The 20,189-nt window shown below is 45.2% G+C and overlaps 1 protein-coding gene across 1 annotated transcript in view; it reads left to right on the top strand.

The window, feature by feature from the left end:
- The window catches only part of LOC135902314 (suppressor of lurcher protein 1-like), a 151,037-nt gene that overhangs the window by 49,970 nt on the left and 80,878 nt on the right, over window positions 1-20,189 (top strand). Inside the window, exons 3-6 of the mRNA XM_065432283.2 lie at window positions 1,040-1,112; window positions 9,648-9,828; window positions 13,806-14,020; window positions 14,159-14,375. Of these exons, the coding sequence (XP_065288355.1) occupies window positions 1,040-1,112; window positions 9,648-9,828; window positions 13,806-14,020; window positions 14,159-14,375 (686 nt within the window). The remainder of the gene's footprint in view (window positions 1-1,039; window positions 1,113-9,647; window positions 9,829-13,805; window positions 14,021-14,158; window positions 14,376-20,189) is intronic.

Raw genomic sequence — 20,189 nt, 5'->3', positions numbered from 1 at the left:
CCAGAATTACACCACTTTGGAGATATGCACCATCAAACTCGCTGTAAAAATGCACTGGTGTTTTACTTACTTTTTTTTAACAAAACGCTCTTTCATGAATTGAAGCACGAAAACAACTAGAATTTATTTCCACTCTTTAGGTAATAATATTTCGAAACTGGTGTCATTCTGTTGATTCATTTCAAGAGGATACGCCATGAAAGCTCATCACCTAAAATTCGTAAATTGCAATATGTGCCTTGAAGTAACTAATTGGGAAGTTAATAATTGCATTTCCAATAATTACTTGAATACACGTTTCGATTTCTCGTGCTATCGATGTCTGTCTCTTCGAATAAGCCAGCTAAAGAACAAGAATTATTTTACCTGCTGCAGGCGAACTTTTAAAATTCCAGAAAGGTTAAAAATTCTCACCCAGAATATTCAATGAAATGTACTTCCTGTGAGCATGCCCAGGGTGTGGGGATGTGACATATCGCGCTTTAGGCGACCGGCGGAAACGAGGCCCACTGCTTGCACGTGTCAATGACGAATCTGTTTAAAGCCAGAAAGCAGCCACAGCATATGCTCAATGGCCGCGCTAGACGTAGGAGCCAATCAGTGCGAACAGGTCTCATCCGATAGTCGACAAATGTGCAAGTGGGCACTTCCCACCGCCTCAATACCAAGCTGCTACACTACAACCTCATCCTTGCGGGCTATACCACCTGAGGGGCTACAACTGTATTTTCGAATGAGCCTGGTGGGGCGATGACCTTATCCTTTTTTATCTTGCACAAGTATGGGGCTCCCCAGATTCAAAACTCTTAAACATCTTCATTTGCCGGTACAATCTTTGAGAACGAGTACTCGCACGTCGTCCTGCTATCTAGAAATTTACTGTGCTCATCTTCCCGCCCAGCAGCGCAGTATGCTGTCACCGAGAAGTTGCAGTCTTCGAATACGAAGGAGGCATTCTCACACTAGCTATATTTTTTATAAACTATAATTTTGATGCCCTCATTTTCTTATATTTTCTTGCTTTCTTTTTCCCTTGCAGATGGCTGCATTGTTCCTGGTGCTCATAACAGTGCATATTTCCATTCTATTGGTCACCGATGCAGTGAATCCAGGTAAACAGACGTGTCGGCAGAAACGTAGAAGTTTTACAGTCATAAAGGCAAAAGTGTTCCGTTGAAATAATAAATTTTTCCTATCAGAACAACTTCTATATCTATAGGCGACCAACACCACTGGGGACCACGTAAAGTTACTGCATTTTTTTTTCTTTTATGCATGTAACGTAACGCTTCGTTTCTTTTTATGGATAATAAATTCTGAAGGGTACCTTGATCAATGTAAAGCAGGGACGGCTACTCTTGTGCTTAAGGATATAAACGAATACGAAAGGCTCACGTTAAAATAAGCGAAATACAGAAAACTACAAATAGAAATGAACCCGCACACAACGCTTACACGAGATTTGAAAGACTGTTACAACCATGTACCTCTTGTTAACTGTATATGCTACGCGAACTGGCCTTATATAAAGCATTTCTAACGCCATTAACACCATCCGGATCTATTATTTCACGATTTTTGTGAGGTAATGGCCACAATTACAACTTGTGTGCCATTATATATTTTTCAGAACTGCATATCGTATATCAGGTGACTCGATAGGTCGTATGTGCCCTATAAATTTTCTATAAACATTTCGTGTAGGGCGACGGAGTACGAGCAAATCTACATCGTCGTGATTTCATACTTGCATTTTTCACTCTGACGAAGAAACCGTTGCTTACAGCGGGAACAATGTTTCAAAGGTTCAAGTCGCAAATTACTGTTTTCATTGAGGGTAGATCTTAAATATTGCACTTAAGTGACTTTTCTGATTATAGTTGAAAAGATTTAAATGGTCTGTTTGGTGGTACGTTTTCCGCATGCTCTCATACACTGAAAGAACGAATGCGAATATAAAAGAAAAGAATGTATGGGCTTTCGAAAAACGAACACAGTAAGTTCTCGCTCTGATTTACAGTGCGAGCTTCTGCAAAAATTATTCACACGAAGCCGACAAAGGCTGGTTGCTATGGCGTTGCGGCGCTGAGCACACGAATACGGACTCATAGGGGCAAAATGCAAAAATGCTCGTGCGCTTAGATTTAGGTGCACCTTAAAGAAGACCAAGGGATCAAAACTAGTCCGAAGACCTCCACGATGACCTGCCTCATAATCATATTGTCAATTTGGCACTCAGAGCACCGTACTTGATATAGTTTTAAACGAAATCATCCATGTTTACTCACTTCGACAAGGTTATGACATCTTTAAACACTTCATGGAATGCGTGCTTCACCAGGACTCACTAGAATGCATCGTTAATGAGCAGTTCACTCTGAAAATGGCCGAAATGTCGAATTGACTTACTAGACAAATATACTACATTAGCTATTTTTTGAATGTAATGAAGATTTACTGCAATCCTTGAACTTCGAAGTTTTCTTGAATTTCGCTTGAATTCTGAAGGATCAATAAAATAAGAAAGTTTACGACCAAGACCTAATAGCGTTAGTGTACAGTAGTTTCTTAAAGGTTATATTTTTAGCTATATGTTATTTAGGTTAAAGTAAAAGGAATCATTGATCAAGAATCTAAAAGTGGACTACTAAGGTTTCTTGAATCTCATTTGCATGAAAGACACGGTTCGTGATGAATATGTTCCCATTTCTGAACAGTGCAATTGTCTTATGACCTAGAAGTACCTGTCCTGGAAGTACTTTCCCTGGAAACATGTGGATCATCTTCCAGCCGTGTAAAGCATCACCGTATTTTACTTTAACCAAATTGCATATTTTATTGTAATGACTCATGCCAGTCCTTCTAAAAGTTCACATTAAAATTGCTAAACCTCAATTGCTTACTTTTATCATGTTTATTATATTCATGGTCATATATTAAATGTTTGGCAGATGAAAAGTTCTAATGGCGTCTCCGGCATTGAGATTTATTTTGAAATATAATGTTACATTATGCACTAGATTGCTGTTTAATAATGTATTAATATGATGCCATTCATATAATATATAGATGGCATAACATCTTGCCTGGTTAGGCTTTCTATTGCCACTTTAATTATGACCAACCATGTAAACCACTCATGCGGAGTAATTTCAGGGATATTTGGCATCATTACTGTGCCTGATGAGCTTCCAAAATGCGGCAAATGGTTTCGATGATGCGTAGGCTATACTGTTACAGAAGCCTGCGTATTCCATAGACCTTTGTTCTTTTTTCCCTTTGTAGACATCTGTGTTGGAAGTTGAGCATTAAAGCTCCTTAGAGAATAGCGACGTGTGTGTTCCCTGTAAATACCTTACTTAAAATGCAAGCATTAAGAGACATCTCTAAGCGGAGAAAAAGAAATCTACAAGACATCGGAGCTAAACTGCTTTTGTATGTTTCACTATTTGTTGGCGTGTGCGTGTGTATGTGTACGTGCGCGTGTTTGTGCGCGCGCGCTTGCGTGTGTATGCTAGATAGTGTATCTACTGTAATGGGACTAGGTGCATCAAACAAAGAACAAAGAGCCCTAAACACAGAACACAAGAACGGGCATAGTCAGGACGCTGTCTGACTACCAAGTGAAACGCTCGGAAGGTTTTTTGTAATCCTTATAAGGGGTACGATAAAGACGATTTACAAAATGAAGCACGAAAAGTGTCTGCACGTGTGTGTTTATACGTGTGCCAATGTGAGGTAAGTGCTCGCTAATGCAGCTTTTTCACTATTCGTTACATGCATCGCATCGGTTGCGGCCATACTGACAAGTTGTCATTGTCTCTCATTTTCTTTCTTTTTTCTCTGGAACCACGAATGCGTCGGCAGCTACTTCCAACCTATAATTTGCTCCGTACATGTACGGGACTGTTTTCAAGACCACCTTTTTGGCAGGATAGTAATTACAATGATTTAGAAACTAATAAACGGCTGCCACGTACAGGTGAAGTTTTCGAGCTGCACTTGTGACGTGTATGCAATTTAATGCCAAGGCACGGGAAATGGACAGCTTCGCTTTCTCTTAGCTCGCCTCGATCGCCTTTACTTGATACGGCGCTAACTTTTTACAGCCATTATTTACGTTGGGCGACCTCTCTATTACCATCGAAGCGAGACGGCAGCAGGGCAGGCTGGCTCGTGTGCCACCACCTCTGTTCAACAGCTCCATTATGCTTAGGTAGACGGCTGCTGGTTATCAATTAGTGCCGGTTAGTGCAACCCGGGGGGGGGGGGGGGGGGCGTGGAACCGACGCTGCGCTAATCTATTGCCAGTAGAGTCAGATAAACCTCTCCGCGCTTAATAAGCACCATTTTCTGCCGCCTAAGCCTGAACACACTTATTAGGCTAACGTAAATATGGGAATGAACTGCAGTAATCACTTTTACATCAGGAGTAGGCAAACTATGGCTCGAAACACGCCGCACACATGCCTCTTGGTGGGTGGGTGTAAGCCTCGTCACCTTGGCTTTTTCTTTATTTCTTTTTAATAAGGAATATCGTACTAGGACCTTACACGCCCATAATTCCCGCAGATTTCCCAAACTACGCACTTCCAGAAAAATTAACACGCCCTGTCTGGAGACTAGGTTAGTGGTGGATAGCCTTCTGGTTGCATTTACTTTCTTGTGTTCATATTATTTTTATTTTATTTTGTTTTTTGTACCATTTCTTCTCCGTTCTACAACGCCACTTAAAGCTCTTCTCTCAAAGGACTAAGTCGTGGCCCTATATTCAGCTGGCTTAAGCAACAATGACAACAAGAGAGAGATAAAACTTTATTGTGTCCTTGATGAGGTTAAGGGGTGGCGGGGGTCGGGAGGCTAACCCCCAATCCCCCCCTTCCTCAGACGGCGGCCAGTTCTTGCTTCCTGGCGGCGTCTTCGGCCATCCGGACGGCCCAGATCTGCTCCTCTGGGTCCAAGCTGAGCAGCAATGTCTCCCACTGCTCGGCCGTACTAATGATGCGTGTGTTAGTGCGGGAGGTGTTGGTGGGTGAGGCTTTGGGGCATTGCCAAATAATATGATTGAGGTCGGCGCGGGCTTTGCACGCTTTGCAGAGTGGTGAGTATGCATCGGGGTACATGTGGTTGTAAAGCACGGGGTTCGGAAAAGTTCGTGTCTGAAGGAGTCGCCAAGTGGTGGATTGAGACTTAGTCAGTGTTTTGTGTGCTGGGGGGTAGCGTAACCGCTCTCTGCGGTAGTGCAGTAGAATTTCTCTGAACGTGACCATTCGGTCCCGCGCGTGACCGCGATGCAGAACAGAGGGCTGGTCGGGATCGGAAGACGCAGGAGAAGGATGATGCGCCCGGTGTGCGAGAGCTCGGGCGGCATCGTGGGCGGCTTCGTTTCCAGCCAGACCCGAGTGACCAGGGGCCCAGATGATCTGCACGCGGCGTTGCCTTGAGAGAGGAGTGCCAGAGAGAATCTTTTGCGCTTGGGGTGCTATCAGTCCTCTTGCGTAGTTACGAATGGCCGTTTTTGAGTCGCTGATGATGCAGTGTGCATTGGTAGCCGCGTAGGCTAAAGCGATGGCCGTTTCTTCGCCTACTTCGGCTTGCGTGGCGAATATTGATGCGGCCGCGGAGAGGTGGTACTGCGAACCCGCGACTGCGACTACCGCCATGGCGTTTTGGTTGGGGTAGTCTGCTGCGTCCACGTAGGTTACGTCAGCAGCTTGGTCGTAGCGCTTTCGTAGTTGTTTAGCTCTTTCTGCACGTCGCTCCGGATTGTGTTCAGGGTGCATATTACGAGGTATGGGCGGGATAACTAGCTGATCACGAATGTTTGGAGGGATGGGTACTTTTGGTCCGAATTGGGTGGTGTAGGTTATGCCTAGGGTGCCTAGAATGTGCCTGCCCGTGGTGGAATTGGCAAGTCGTTCGTATTGGCTGATACGGTGCGCTTCAATAAGCTCGTCTATGGTGTTATGAATGCCTAGGGCGTCCAGTTTCTCGTTAGAGGTGGTGATGGGAAGATGTAGGGCTTGTTTATAGGCCCTCTTGATCATGGTATTGAGTTTGGACTTGTCAGTTGCATTGAGGCTAAGGTACGGGGCGACATAGGTGATCCTGCTCAAGGCGTAGGCGGTTACCAGGCGTATAAGGTTGCTTTCCTTCATGCCATGATGTCGATTTCCGATGCGTGCAATGAGGCGAGTGGTTTGGTGTACATGATTATCTAATTGCTTGAGTATCTCCGTGTTTCTGCCGTTTTGTTGGATGCGTAAGCCAAGGATGCGAATGCAAGGTACTGTAGGTATGCGTTGCTGGTGCACGTGGAGTTCTATCTCGGGTGGGTGAGGGTCTGGACGTCGACCTCCCCAATTAGGCTTGTACAGAAGGAGCTCCGATTTCTGTGGGGAACACGCCAGGCCGCGCGGTTCTACGTATGCAACGACCTCGTTGATGGCTTGCTGCAGCGTGTCTTGGATGTCCCCGTCGCTGCCCCCGGTGACCCACAGGGTGATATCGTCTGCGTAGAGGCTATGCTTGAGGTTGGGGATGCTAGCTAATGCAGGCGGTAGTCCGAGCAAGGCCACGTTAAACAGAAAAGGGGATAGAACCGAACCTTGCGGCGTGCCTTTACTGCCGAAGTGAATAATTGGCGACTGCAACCCTCCAATGGTAATGGTGGCCGTGCGACCTGTAAGAAAATTCTTTACGTAGTTATAGGTTCGATGGCCAACCTGGAGTTGGGCCAGTTGGTTGAGTATGGCCTCATGCGTGACGTTATCGAAGGCCTTGGTTAGGTCTAGCCCCAAGATGGCTCTGGTGTCCAGCCTGGAGGTTTTGTCGCCATCGATAATTTGGTGCTTGAGCTGAATCATGATATCTTGAGCAGAAAGTTTCGGGCGGAAGCCAATCATGGTATTGGGGAAGAGGTCGTTGTCGTTCATATGTCTGTGTAAGCGTGTGAGGATGACGTGCTCGAGGACTTTTCCGACACATGAAGTCAGGGAGATAGGGCGGAGGTTTTCGAGTAGGAGGCGCTTCCCGGGTTTGGGAATCATAATAATTTTGGCTTCTTTCCATTGTGAGGGGAGGTTTCCAGTTTCCCAGTATTCGTTAAAATAAGCTGTGAGGGCTAGTATAGAATCCTCATCTAGGTTGCGAAGCATTTTATTAGTAATGCCATCAGGTCCCGGGGCTGAGTTAGGGCGGAGTGCGAGGATGGCTTCACGTACTTCTGCTGCTTCTATGGGCACGTCCAGGTGGTCGTTATCGGTGCCTGTGTATGGTGGAGCGGGTGTAGTAGGTTGAGGTCCTATGTATCGGTCTATCAATTCTTGAAGAACTTGTGCGTCCGTGCCAGAATGGGTGTGAATAATTTTTTGCAAGTTGTGCTGTTGTGTGTTCTTGCTGTTAGCCGGATCGAGGAGGCAACGGAGGATATTCCACGTTTTGGGCAGGTTTGGTTGCCGCTCCATGCTGTCGCATGTGCTGTGCCAATTTTGACGAGTAAGTTGTTGTGCGTAGTCTTCGATTTCAAGGGTGAGAGTGCTAATACGTTTCCTGAGCGTTCGGTTGAGCTTGTTGCGTTTGTATCTGCGTTGCAGACTGGCGAGGGCTTCCCACATATGCAGTAACTTGCTATCTGCCTCCTGCAGATTGGCTTCCTCAGGAACCAATTTAGTGGCTTTGCTCGCGTCTTGCAGCAAGGATGCGACCCAATCTTCGTAAGGGGGTTGGGTACCCGAGAAAGACGTGAGGGCTCTGGCCTGCCGGAAAGCGTCCCAGTTCGTTATGTGGAGTTCACGACCCTTAGGCTTTCGCGGGCCCGCTCGAACTGTTGTTTGGATTAAATAGTGGTCACTGCCCAAGTTGTCTTGTGTGTTGATCCAGTCTGCTTGTGGAATTCGTTTTGCGAATGTCAAGTCCGGAGTAGTATCTCTGCTAACGCTGTTTCCCATACGAGTGGGAGAAGTTGGATCCGTGACAAGAGTAAGACCTAGATTCTGTCCGTCAAGCCATAGTTGTCTTCCCTTTCGGCGGTCCATTGGGTATCCCCATGCCACCGCAGGGGCGTTTAGGTCCCCTACGATGAGCAGGGGGGCTCCCCTAGCTAGTTGATCTGCTTTGGTGAAAAGTCGTAGAAACCTATGTTGTTCTCTGGGGCTGCTGTACACATTTAGGATGAAGAGGCTCTGTTGCTTGCGCCTTGCAGACGGGATGATCTCCAGAAAAATGTGGGCTGCTGTATCAATGCCTGTGTGATGCTGTATAACCGGAATGTTTCGCTTAACTAGCGTGGTTACTTGGGGCCTGCGGTTATCATTGCAAACTGCGGTGTATGCCGCGTATCCCGACAGCTTAGCCGCTTCTCCGGTCTCTTGTAATGCGATAACATCAGGGGAAGTATGTGGTGCGAGAGACGTAATGTATTGCTCTAAATGTGCTCGCTTTCGCCGGAATGACAACAAGTGTCAGCAAACGCAATTCCAATTAAAAACCAGCATACTAGTCATTCCGGCAAAGGTGTTTAGTGCCACGTACGAAAACAAAGAAAACGTGGGTCCTTGAGTATAAATCAGGCCTTCCCTTTCCTAATAAGCAATCGCAAGATCAAGCCTCTGAACACAGAATGTGGGGAACTTATCATTATAGACAGAAGAGAGGTCAGAGCGCAGATCTTTCTTCACCGTCTTCGGCACTATTAACTTTATCATGTTGTGATGCCTATGCAAAAGGAAGCCCGAGGTTCAAGCAATTACCAAGCACTTCCTTAATAAAAAGCGAGGTGTTCGAGACCTATTTCTCCTGTAAAGCTTCTTTTGGTGTAGCAAGGTAACTTATGAGAGAAAGCCATCGTACAAGGCAAAACTGAACAACTTTTATCATTTCAATGTGCTTAGAGCAATTGCACTGCGCCCAACTTTCTACTTACAAGTGAGTGCGGGTCTCGGGAAATTTTATTCTGCTGTACTGCTATTAATTCGATGAAAGTTCATTCCATACTGCTGTAGTGAAGAGGAGTGCTCGCCGCAGCAGCCATATCACTAGTCTCCAGGGAAGCGCGAGCAAGAGATTGCCTGGGCTACTATGGTTCAAATACACCGCCAACGCTTCGTGCTGAGCTCGTGTCGCGTCTTTTGCTCGCTTTAGATTTTGGTAGAGGGGTTCGGTACAGTGGCATTGCTGATGGGAATGACGCAAGAGTCTGAGATAGTGGCTGTGCGAGAGCCTCGGCATAGCTGAGTGGTGCGTTCACCTCGGTGTAGGCAATGGCATAGGCAAACGGTGGAGTCTCACGGTGGAGTTTCACCTCGGACAGTGGCGGCCGTGAAAGCTGCCGGTTTGGAGCTGCAACGCAGAGTTGCTGCTGCATTATGGCGATGCCGTGAGCAAGCAAACTGAACCTACTACAACTGAATGGTGTGAAACATTACCTATGTATCTTCGCTGTATTTAATGTATCAGTTGTCACATCGACGTCCATCTATGAAGGATTTGTTAATGCGGTTTGATACAGAACTTTCCTACAATGTGTAAAAATCACAAGGTTATCCGAAACAGCACATTCTCATTACTGCATAGCTGTATTGTACACGAAACGGAAAAAGAACCCGTGTAATTGTGTTTGGCACACACATCTCCTTACCCTTCTGCAGGTTGTAGCTGCGTACTGTTCGACAGCATGTACGGAAAGGAGCACGGCATCTTCACCTCCCCGAACTGGCCGACTCCCTACGAGGAGAACACCAACTGCCTGTTGTACACGTTTGTGGGTGAGCCGAGCGACATCGTGGAGCTCACTTTCGACGAGTTCGATGTCCAGAAGGAAGCGGAAGAGTAAGCCATCTTGACATCGGACAGACAGCTTTGATTGTATTTCATTGATTGAAATTTGATTGTATTTGTTTCCGTTTATGACCAAACAAGCCGACTTTCTGTCTCGATGAGTTCGCATTTGATAGCAGTTAGGTCAGCGCGTAGCGGAATGGAACGAAGCGCTGTGAAAAAGAGGGCACTGGCAAGCATGCTAACGCCATGTTGCTCGTACCTGTTACGCTGACGATGTTGCACATAGGTTTTATGGGTTGTTCTCTTACTTGAACACGTGAGCAGTCATCGTCGACGGTGGCAACGCGTCTCCTCCTCTTTACAAAAGAAAGAAGAATTGCAGCGGCTCTGCGTAGAAATCACACCGCCACGCAAACATGTTTGCACAGGCATACTATACGGGGTGTCCCACGTAACTTGAGCCAAAAATTAAAAATATGCCAGTGCCACGTAGCTGGAGAGAACAAAAGTAATGTTGCTTGCCGTCGCTTGTAGATACTCAAATTATTATTTTTTCATTCCGCCTAATTAGATCATAAGGCTTAATTATTTAATCAACTTCTCAAACACTATATTTAGATGGAAAGTGTCAATGAGAAAATTGTAGAGCAACATGAAAAACTCCCGATACAGCTCTCTGTTGCTCGATACATGCTACATAAAAGCGTTTTTCCCAGCGTGAAAGGAGCCCACAAATACATTAAAAACTGCCACGCAACTGACCGCCCGAAGCATTTTGCGTGTATTTGCGGGCTTCTCTCATGCTCGGTAAAACACACTGTTTCTCCCCTTTATCCACAAGCGTGCATGGATAAAGGCGAGAAGCTCAGCTGCCAGAACTGTCACTTCACGTCACTTTCTCATCCCTAGAGGACGCGGCGATTCCGCAATTACCTGTTGTGCATGCCCCATGTGGGGAACTCAACGTAGACGCATAAGGTGGTTTCGGCTGTAACATTTCATGTAATGCCATGTTCACACGATAGAGCAGCCCCACGTGTGCAGGTAACTCGCAGCGCTGTATTTATAAGAAGATATATATATATATATATATATATATATATATATATATATATATATATATATATATATATATATATATATATATATATATATATATATATATATATATATATATATATCCACCCCCTCACCCCTTCCCCGTCGACTCACTCGTGTGGCTTTGGGTCCCGCCTGTTGCTGCTCCTGGCCTTTCATCCAAGCTCCTCCCGAAGTACCACGGGCCCTACCGCGTGGTTGCCCAAACATCACCAGTGAACTACGTGGTCGAACCCGTATCGCCATCTCCCGATCTGCGTCGTCGGGGGCGAGAGACTGTGCACATTGACCGGCTGAAGCAGTATTACGATCCGCCCACCTCTTCCTAGGTCGCCAGGATGGCTCCTCTTCAATTCCGGGGGTGATTGTGACGAAGAAGATCGGCCAGCTGAAAAGCCCCGTTGCCATCGCGTGGCACGTACCCAGTTCGTTCGCTGGCTGCGCCCTACGTGCTGGTGCTGAGTTTGTCGCTGCTGCTCTACGAGCCGAATAAACCCCCTTTACAATATATATATATATATATATATATATATATATATATATATATATATATATATATATATATATATATATATATATATGATTTTTTCCATATTAGCTGTTTCTTTAGCTTGTGTTACTCCTGTTTCATTGCCAGAAAGGACAGCTGCGTGTTTTGATTACGCTACAATAGCGCCACGCGGTGATAATGTTTTTCTTTTCATGTTTTCTATTACCTGCTTTAAGGTTCCTGCTATAATTAACTGCTCTTGTTTCGCCTCCGCAGCAGAAATTTTCTTATTGCTCCGTTTTCCAGGCAATATTTTTGGTACCTTGTAACCAGTTCTATCGCTAATTGAGTTGTCTCCGCAGCTTAACTGAGTTTATATTAGGGGCTTTTAGGCGTCCAATTTATAGGAACGCATTATTTCTCCATTTCTTCCTCGAAGCGGCCTGTCTACTAAGCACCAACTTTGTCCTCCTAGTTACTCAATCTGGCTCTTTCTAGGCACATTAAATATTAGCGTGATGGTCAGAGAAATATTATTATTTAAGGAAATGGACAGTTGATGAAGGTATTAATGCGTACATGTATGTAGCCATAACGCGAAAGCGCTTTCCCGTGAAGCCGCGGAACTCTCCGCAGTTTATTAGATGTTTGCCAGTGCTGCAGTTTTGTAGGTTGTGAGCAGATTAGTTCAGACGCAGCTTTAGACAGAGTCTAGTCAAGAGGCTCTGCACTCACTTCAGTTTTTAAGCTGTTCAGCGCTGTTTCATGTGTGCTTCGAAGCCTGTTCGTTTTACAAGCCCATATTTAAGCGCCTTACAAGCTTAATGAGGGCTTTCAGCAGAGCGCTAAAAGACTGCTCCTTTGTTTATATGTTATTTTTCTGTGAGCCTATGAGCTTGGCCAGCTTTAGGAGTGTGGTTTAAATATGGTGCCAACCAGACTACTGTACGCGCTCCGAATTTAGAGAAGCAAACTCATCTGCGGCTAAAGCTAGACTTGCGTAAGCAGAATTGCGCTACCCAACCAAGTCTACCAATGCGCAGGTTTTTGCATCGTTCTGGGTGCAGTCAACTTTGCGAAAGATTTGCGCTTTTCGGGCCTTCGAGCGCCTTCTAATTGAAACTTAGCATAGTCGAGGCACATAATTTGATTGCGCAGACCCTCTGGCGTTTTCAGCGAGCTTTTGATTAGGTTAACGACGGAGCCAGCGTGCCCACATTACTCTGCATGATTTACATTTCTAATTTAGACGAAATGAACTAGCCCCGCATCGCCCACATCATATTAGAAGGATCTTGCAGTTTGTACCTAGCCGTAATATTAATATATATTACTCCCGAGCTTCGGTGCTTTTTCTTATGTGCCTGGACTCGGGGTGCACAGGTAATTGAATTTTTAGTGCACTGGTTTTGCAGAAAATATTCTCGAGTTACTTATCTACCTTTATGCCCCACGCTCAGTACGAAACAAGCTTACTTTCATACGCCACCATAGATTAGAAATTTCCTTTTTGCGCAGGTGAAGGGCAAAAATATAGCGATCGGGGAAAACACTCATCGATACGAGCTTCGTTAAAACTAGCAATAGTCAGACGTACCCACAGTGCCTATAGCCAAATTTGGTAGCATTGTGCTGGCTAAAATGGGCATCGGCACATCAGTCAATGCTCGCTGCAAAACTTGAAGAACTGAACGCGTTTAAGGGGGCTTCCTTTTCCACCTGCACCCGTTCTCTGGTCAAGTGGCGGAAAATTATTTGAAGCCAGTGTTAACGGAGCAATAAGCGCAGTGAACCAAAAAAAGAGAGAAAATTTCTGTTTACTGGCGCCCGCACTGCCATCTCTCGTTATTTTTTTCTGAATATTTGCCACTAGAGGGCTCGGTCTAAAGGTGGGCAAAGGCTGATGGTCACCGGCACACACATTGTACGTATATAGTGCATATCTAGGCTCTGCGATTCACAGCCGGGGTGCAATCTGAAATAAGGCTGGATTCAGAACAAGAGGCAGAAGCGTAACTAAAGATGCAGGACATGTAAGATATAAATAAAGCTAGTTGGAGGAATGTGCGGTACACGCTGAAGAAATAAATGATCGAATAGATTTTTAATTCTAGACAACGACTTGAGACTTAACTGGGGTAAATGGGAGGGTCATTGCAATGGATCGACGAGAGAAATTATCATTAAGAGTGGGATAGTAAAACCTATTAAGAGAATAGTAGTAGATGCCAGCATTAAATATAATATGCCCCAATACCCTGCTATAAACATTGCCGGTGGCAAGAAAAACAAAATGCAACGGTGCGTGACAGAGTATTTTCTCCAGGTAAATACCTGTGCTTTTGACTAACTTATCCTTAATCTATTTTGACTTAGGAAGAAGTGTGGCATCATGAGTTAGCTCTCTGATGGCACATTTAAATGCTGCTGCGAGCAGGTGCCTGAGCGGGGACTTCGTGCGTCTGTTTCTGCATCTGAACGGGACAAGCGTGGACGAAGCGACTTCCTCGAACTCGGTGTTGTGTGGCACCGAAGTAGACATCGAGCAAGTTCACTACTCGGCCGGCAGGGCGCTCGTGTTCGAATTCCACTCGGACGGCAAACACGGTGACAACACCGGGTTCAGAGGCACCTACCGCTTCATCAAGAAAAGTGAGTTCCCACTTGAGTGCTGTGATTCCTGGTTCGTGCTGTGAACCTGCAGTTCCAATAGTTGGGGCCAACCAACCGGCTTTCCTTTTTTTCCTTCTTTTTTTTCTTTTTATTTTTATTTTATTTTTTGTCGTGCAGACATGTATAGGGTGGACGGCGTCACCGTTCCCAACACGACGTGCAGCTACAGGTTCGCGAGCGCCAATCGCACAGAGGGTCACGGCCACTTCTACTCTCCGCTCTACCCGTCCACGTACCCGAAGAACGTGCGCTGCCTGTACAACTTCATGGCGCGCTTCAACGAGAGAGTACGCATCACATTCGAGAAGATTCGACTTCAACAGGGTGACTACAGGTAAGCTCTCCCACAATATTTTGCTTCAGTTCTGTAAGAGCCAAGATTTTAGCAAGTGCGAGGGCTTCAAGCAAAGAGCAGAAGACACAGCGAATAATTTATTTCGTTCATGCTATATTACTGCACTAATTCTGGTTCGAGGACTCTTCAACACGGGGGCAGTATAAAGCATCGTGCTTGTACGCTTCCTAAGCTTCATACATTCACCTTACTATGCACGCAAGAGGTGGTTCTGACCCTGATGGCACGCTAAGACGGGGGTACCCGGCATTGAAGAGTGTAGGGGACAGCGCAGAGAAAAAAGTTATCTTTTCTTGACAGCGCGCGCAAAGCCCCATTAATTTATAACGCTGCAGTTGGGTTTACGAACCCACAGTGACCACATGCAAAGCTCCCAAATTAAAGAAGAAGAAACTGAGATTACGTGTACTGAAACCCATTTTTGTGCTCTCATGAACCTTGAAAACTATTCTTTCTACTCATTTACCAATGATAATTCAATTATTGTAAAACGCAGAAGATGTTTGGCAAAAAGAAAAATAATGTCCGTTCGTTTGACAGCGCATTGAAATAGATTGTCGAATGAAGTAGCCCTAAATATGCTGTTTATAAGCTCTGCATCTTCTACCTCCAGGCAAACTTACCTACACATCTTTGTTTTTCTGACCACCGTTCAATCAATGTCGCTATATTATCTTCACATGTTCAGCAATGTAGACGTTAATGGTCACGAGTGGCTTCATGTGAGCGCGCCGACACGTCTTATATGGAAGCGCTGACTGAGTGGAAGGAAGAGAGAGAGAGAGAGAAAATGATAAATGAAAGGTAGGGAGGTTAACCAGGACTGAGCCCGGTTGGCTACCCTACACTGGGGAAAGGAAAAGGGGGACGGAAAGATGAAAAGAAGAGAAAGTCCACTGGAAGTTGTTAAAAGTGCGAAGGCGCTAACAATTTTGGCCGGACCTGTGGAACGTGGGTTATTACTATGCATGTTTCGCTTTATACCAGTTGAATTAAACATTGGAAAAAGCAGGTGACGAACATGGCACTTACCGTCCGATTGTCCGTCTGTGCATCTAGCTCCATCGTCCAGTTGAAGCGTATTTTGGTCCAGACTCACGTCGAGACACAGGACCGTCGCATAGCTCTCGCATTGCTACTAACCCGTCCAGATGTGTGCGACACGGAGACAGCATACCGTGTGGGTGAAGCACCGCACTGACCAGGAGAAGACGGAGAGACACAAGGATACAAGATACACGCTGCTTGTGCCTTGTGTCTTCTCCGCCTTGTCCTGGACAGTGCGTGACTTCGCCCACACGGTATGGTGATTAGTCACCAGCTCGCCCAACTTTGCGCAATAAGGAGACCGCATATGGCTCTTGGCTAATCGCTGGAGCATGACCACTGATGCATTTCGCTGCAAAGAGCGACCGAAATGCTGTTTAGCACAGCCGCCTTAGTCGCTTATGTTGTCCTACATGCTTCACTCACAATTCCTGAAGTGCAAAAAATAAAGCGTACTTCAAGCACTAACCCTGTATTGCAGAATGCGCGCATGTATTGGGCCTACATTTCTTGAAACAGAGAAACTAACATTGCAGCTTCCTTTCGATATACAAAGGGGGATATTGGCGTCATGCAGTGACTGAGTGGTGACTACAGCTACAGCCTAAACCGAAGGCGTCGGCGGCACCACGTGAGCGTAAGAAAGCATGTACAATTGCTATTGCCACACATTCAACAAAAGCGCTTTGTGAGATTAAATTCCAGCACATTGTCGGATATTTACGAACACCTGCTGAAGCAAGGCATGTGTGTGGGTGAGAACGACTGATTAAATGGACTGGTGCTAGGATGGCAGTTCGGCCTAATTATTTGTACGGTCTAGAGAGAGGGGAGGGAAAGAGGAGGGGAAAGACAGAGGGAAGGCGATGGAATTGTTCTTTCCAAACTAGGCAGGATAATTTCATCCTTAAAGAAGCCTTCTGCTTTGGCCGAAACTTGCCTGTCGGTGCCCGTAATTCTGGCATCATATCGTTATGAGATAGTGCTCTTTGAATGTTATGAAAGCAACAACAGCACTGCGTCATGTTCGGTCTAAGTTAACATTGAGTAATGTTTGCTTTACTCAAGTACGCTGGACTTAAGCACAATCGAAAGGCGCTCACTGTCAATTACTTTATTCCCACCATTTCCGGTAAGCCTTCTATTATTGGTGGAAAATAACGCAAAATTAACACAATTGGCCAGCGAGACTATAATGCGGCTATTCAATGGCAGTGTTCAAGTAACATTGCACAGGAAAGTTGTCGGGGGGCCAGTTTTCGGTGTTCTGGAGTAAAGTCGCGATCATACACCGTGAATTACCAGTGACACCTGTTCTAGTTGATTATTGCAGTCGGATAACAATTCACTGTGATTCTATAGCGTAAGGCAGAGCTCGAAACATCCTGGCTGTCGGAAAACTCTTATTTCCATTCATCTTAAGAACATGCAAAATCTTAACTTCTGTTATGACATGTAGCGACAGCCCCTTGGTTATGTCGTTACGCTGCTGAGCTACATATATATTGACACGTGTACTTCTTTATCTTTATCGGGCAACCACTTCTCACCACCTAACAAATGTTTTCGCACACCGCATGACACGCCTGCATGTAAAAGAAATTTCTGGAATGTTATCGGTGCTTCCATCCGCTGTCTTTCCCCGCAACTTGTGTAATCTGATTGCATGTATGCGCGACGTGAAAAGTGTGGAACTTTCTGGAAGACAAGTGTGTCCCAGCGATTACTCTGGAACATTCGACGACTGATCTATAAAAGCCGACGCGCTTGACCCGCTGATCAGATTTTCGACGATCGCCGGCTGTGTTCGCCGATATCGTTGGGCTTTAAATGTAGCCTGTCTTTGTGGGCACAGGTTCACCCAATAAAAGGTAGTTTTGTCTTTCACAGTATTGCTACTGTGTTCTTTAACGTCACTACCACGTGGCAATATAATGATATCCACGCTGGCGCAAGTTTCTGATATAGGTATAAAATACGCTTGCCCATGGGTTTCGCCTTCCTTTGTATAAAAGGTTGCGTGCACTGTTGCTCTAGATGTTCCTAGAATCAATTAGGTAGCCATAGGCTCAGTCGCGGTAACCATGAGGTACTGCTACTAGGAAGTTAATATTTACGCCAGTCCAGTTACATACAGTCACATGTCTTCCTCTAGTTACCTAGAGAGGGGGAATGGTGCTATGGCTATGTCGTCTAAATGGAAATACCAGTAAGTGGGGCCTAAGGTTCTTACGTTTCTCCAAGAGCCGGAAAACATTGAAGGCGCGTCTGAGACTGCTTTTCAGCAAATCACGTAGGTTTCACTACTTTCTAACGTCTGTATTTATTTAATTTTAAAGCTTGAGTGTATAATACAAGCGCTCGCGCATGAATGCAAAGAGAGAGAGAGAGAAAGAGAGATGAAGAGGAAAGTCTGGGAAGTTAACCAGACAGCAGACTGTTTGCTACTCTACACTGGGGATGAGAGATAAGGGTTAGAGAGAGGACAGAGAGGAACGCGTCAAAGAAACACCACGCACACACAGAAACACACACACAAAATGCGTTCCACTTAGAGATACGGTCCAAGGCATGGGCGTAAAGTTTTGTTGAAACTATAGTACTATTGACGAGAAAAGAAATCCAGGTAAGGAATTTGGGTAGCAAAAACTTTGGACTGAACAATAAAACTGACTACAGCCAAGTATCCGCCTTTTCAAAAATAATTCAATGGTCACACTGCGAATGAAAGGATTGCAGATGCTAAGAAAGGTAAACCGGGGTGCATTGGTGTATATTCGTGTAGCGACGACGCATATCGCGGAAGCATTAGCATTCAGGAACAATATGGCCAACTGTATACGGTAAATTCATACGGTAGACTCAGCGTTGAATATGAGGGCCCAAGGAAGCCCTGTGCAAATAGAAGTATGGTATGCGGGCTCAGCGACTAATAGATGAGGGAAGAGCTTACTGCTTCCAGTTGAACAGGAACAGAATGACCAATCAGACTTCATTACAATAACTATCGGTATATTCATCGTCAGCTTCAGCGATCCCGTCTACACGAAAGGGTTGAACAGTGTTATATGTGTGTTCATGAAAAAATATGCACAGGCCATGAACACGCCCCTATATTGAGATGAAAGCATGCAAGACAGGTCTCGTATATACGAATGCCTGCCTCCGATTCATACGCGATGTTTTTCCTGCTTGCATACTTGTCGACTATATGAGCACCTTTCGGCGAAGAAAACGGTTTTGTTACCGCTCCATACTGCTTCGCTTTTCAGTGTTAAACAACTCTTGAGGAACGGGGCCAGTCATTGGCCCAGTACGGTAAGCATGTGATACAAGTAAGCTTCATTCCTCTAAATTCTCATAGTGTCAATATTTCAACACGTGAGCCAGATCCGGAAAAAACAAGTTTTCTTTACAAGGCTCCAGTACTCGCTTTGGTTTCAGGTGGCAGATATGGCGCGGATAACAATTTCTTGTATTCACTCTCCGTGCGGTAGCGATGTTACCTTCAATGCCGAAAAATTGTGAAAATAACACATAGTTTGAAAGGACCGAGAAAAAGAGCAAATGCAAAAAAGACAGGTAAGGGCATCGTGTTGCAGCCTGCCGGGTGAAAGGCGATTCAATAGGCCAACCGCGAATGATCAATCCTCTTTCGCCAGCACCGAGTTTATGCCGCCCAACCCGTGAACCGGACCGAGAAAAGGCAATGCGCGCCACATTTTAACATTGATGAATAGCGCGCGCATAGAGCCGTGACAAAGCAAATGCTGCCGAGCAGCGCGGGCGTTCAACAACACAAAAGTAAGACATCTTTGCGGCAACATTCGACGGCGACCACTTTTCGAACAAAGCGAGCAGCGTCGCTGCCCGGAGAGCACGCGGAGGGGCGAATTCTTGTCCCGCGTGCGCTTCGAAACGAAAATAGAATCCAAAAAACGGAATTTCATCAGCGAGGTTTCCTTCCGCATCGTTCATCACGACAGTAACTCGATTTCATGCGGACAGCAGTTCTCTTGCTCGGGAACTCGTGATTAGATGAATGTCCGCGGAGTCGCGTGCGGCATGGCGAGCAAGAGATTTGTTCCGGCGCCGATTGTGCAGCTGCGAACTTTGTTCTAACGCTGTTCTTTCTTCGCCACCAAGATGAGCAATAATTCACAAAGCATCCATTCTGCAAGAAAGTCATCTATCTCTCTCGCTCTTTTCTGCACGCAATTTTTCGCGCAAGCGTGAAAGATGCATGCATATTATATATATATATATATATATATATATATATATATATATATATATATATATATATATATATATATATATATATATATATATATATATATATATATATATATATATATATATATATATATATATATATATATATGCATACTTACATAAGAATAAATTTAAACGATAATGACTCAAAACGCTCACGCAGAGCAGTAAGTGTAGTCAGTACGAACTAGTTGTTATATAACAACTAGTTAGTACTGACTACACTTACTGCTCTGCGTGAGCGTTTTGATTCTTTATCGTTTAAATTTATTCTTGTTTTGGAAAACTTTTGCCGCGCGAAAAAGGATGCATTCTTGATTTACACTATGCAAACAATCCAGCAGGAACCTTTCAACTTTACCCTGTTCCCACTTCTTACTTTTTAGGCCTTTCTGGCTCATTTCGAGACGAACACATGTGCGTCAATGACGCACGGCAGTCCCCTTTAGCAGCTGTTCTTGCTTGAATAAA

Source organism: Dermacentor albipictus, chromosome 5 (genome assembly GCF_038994185.2).
Source record: "Dermacentor albipictus isolate Rhodes 1998 colony chromosome 5, USDA_Dalb.pri_finalv2, whole genome shotgun sequence".
NCBI classification, from domain to species: Eukaryota; Metazoa; Arthropoda; class Arachnida; order Ixodida; family Ixodidae; genus Dermacentor; species Dermacentor albipictus.
The sequence above is the reverse complement of the archived record's forward strand: the minus strand, read 5'-3'. Positions and strand labels throughout refer to the sequence as shown.